Source organism: Saccostrea echinata, unplaced genomic scaffold, assembly GCF_033153115.1.
Source record: "Saccostrea echinata isolate AGI-Se365-2 ecotype Australia unplaced genomic scaffold, CSIRO_AGI_Sech_v1 ptg000029l, whole genome shotgun sequence".
NCBI lineage: Eukaryota > Metazoa > Mollusca > Bivalvia > Ostreida > Ostreidae > Saccostrea > Saccostrea echinata.
In genome coordinates, this window is record NW_026889778.1 from 17,210,001 (window position 1) to 17,210,586 (window position 586).

Here is a 586-nt window from a genome sequence, read left to right on the forward strand (position 1 = left end):
TCCATATTTTATTGTTATGTTATCGTTTGAATATAATTAAACCAATTAAGATGCCAAATCCCATGATGTTATTTCAGAAGAGGGAAATTATTTGAACTCACCGATCCAGAATTCGGAACTCAAGTCACCAAACCCGTTTTTATATTCTGTCCACCCCCTGTAGAAGTTCACGGAACCGTCAGCTCTCCTTTGTATCATCTAAACCGGAAAAGGCAAATGAACCAAATTAAAATCATCAATTTAAGCTATTGTATATGAAATTTTTAATTTTATTTCCTAAAAAAAACATTGGCAACATCGCTTTCCATTGTCTCTTGACTCTGCTGAAATTCATCAGATTTAAAAAAAAAAATAGTTTTCTACTATATTACATGTATCATTAAAATTTGCACCTCATACTCTTGCCTTTACTTGACGACTTGAACAAACTTGAATGCTCACTTTATGGAGATATTGAATATTGAATAATATTAGATAGATCTATTCCACTTTGCAGAAATATCACATATTGATATTAGTGCAGAACCCCATCTTAACCCACAAGGAACAGGTCCTTCACATTCAATAAACGCAATTCACATCACAC

The 586-nt window shown here is 32.6% G+C and overlaps 1 protein-coding gene across 1 annotated transcript in view; it reads right to left on the bottom strand.

Annotated features, from left to right (window-relative positions):
* LOC133195030 (ficolin-1-like) overlaps positions 1 to 198 on the bottom strand; it is a 6,811-nt gene extending 6,613 nt beyond the window's left edge. Inside the window, exon 1 of the mRNA XM_061330916.1 lies at positions 102 to 198. Coding sequence (XP_061186900.1) covers positions 102 to 198 — 97 coding nt within the window. The remainder of the gene's footprint in view (positions 1 to 101) is intronic.
* Positions 199 to 586: the final 388 nt, after the last annotated feature.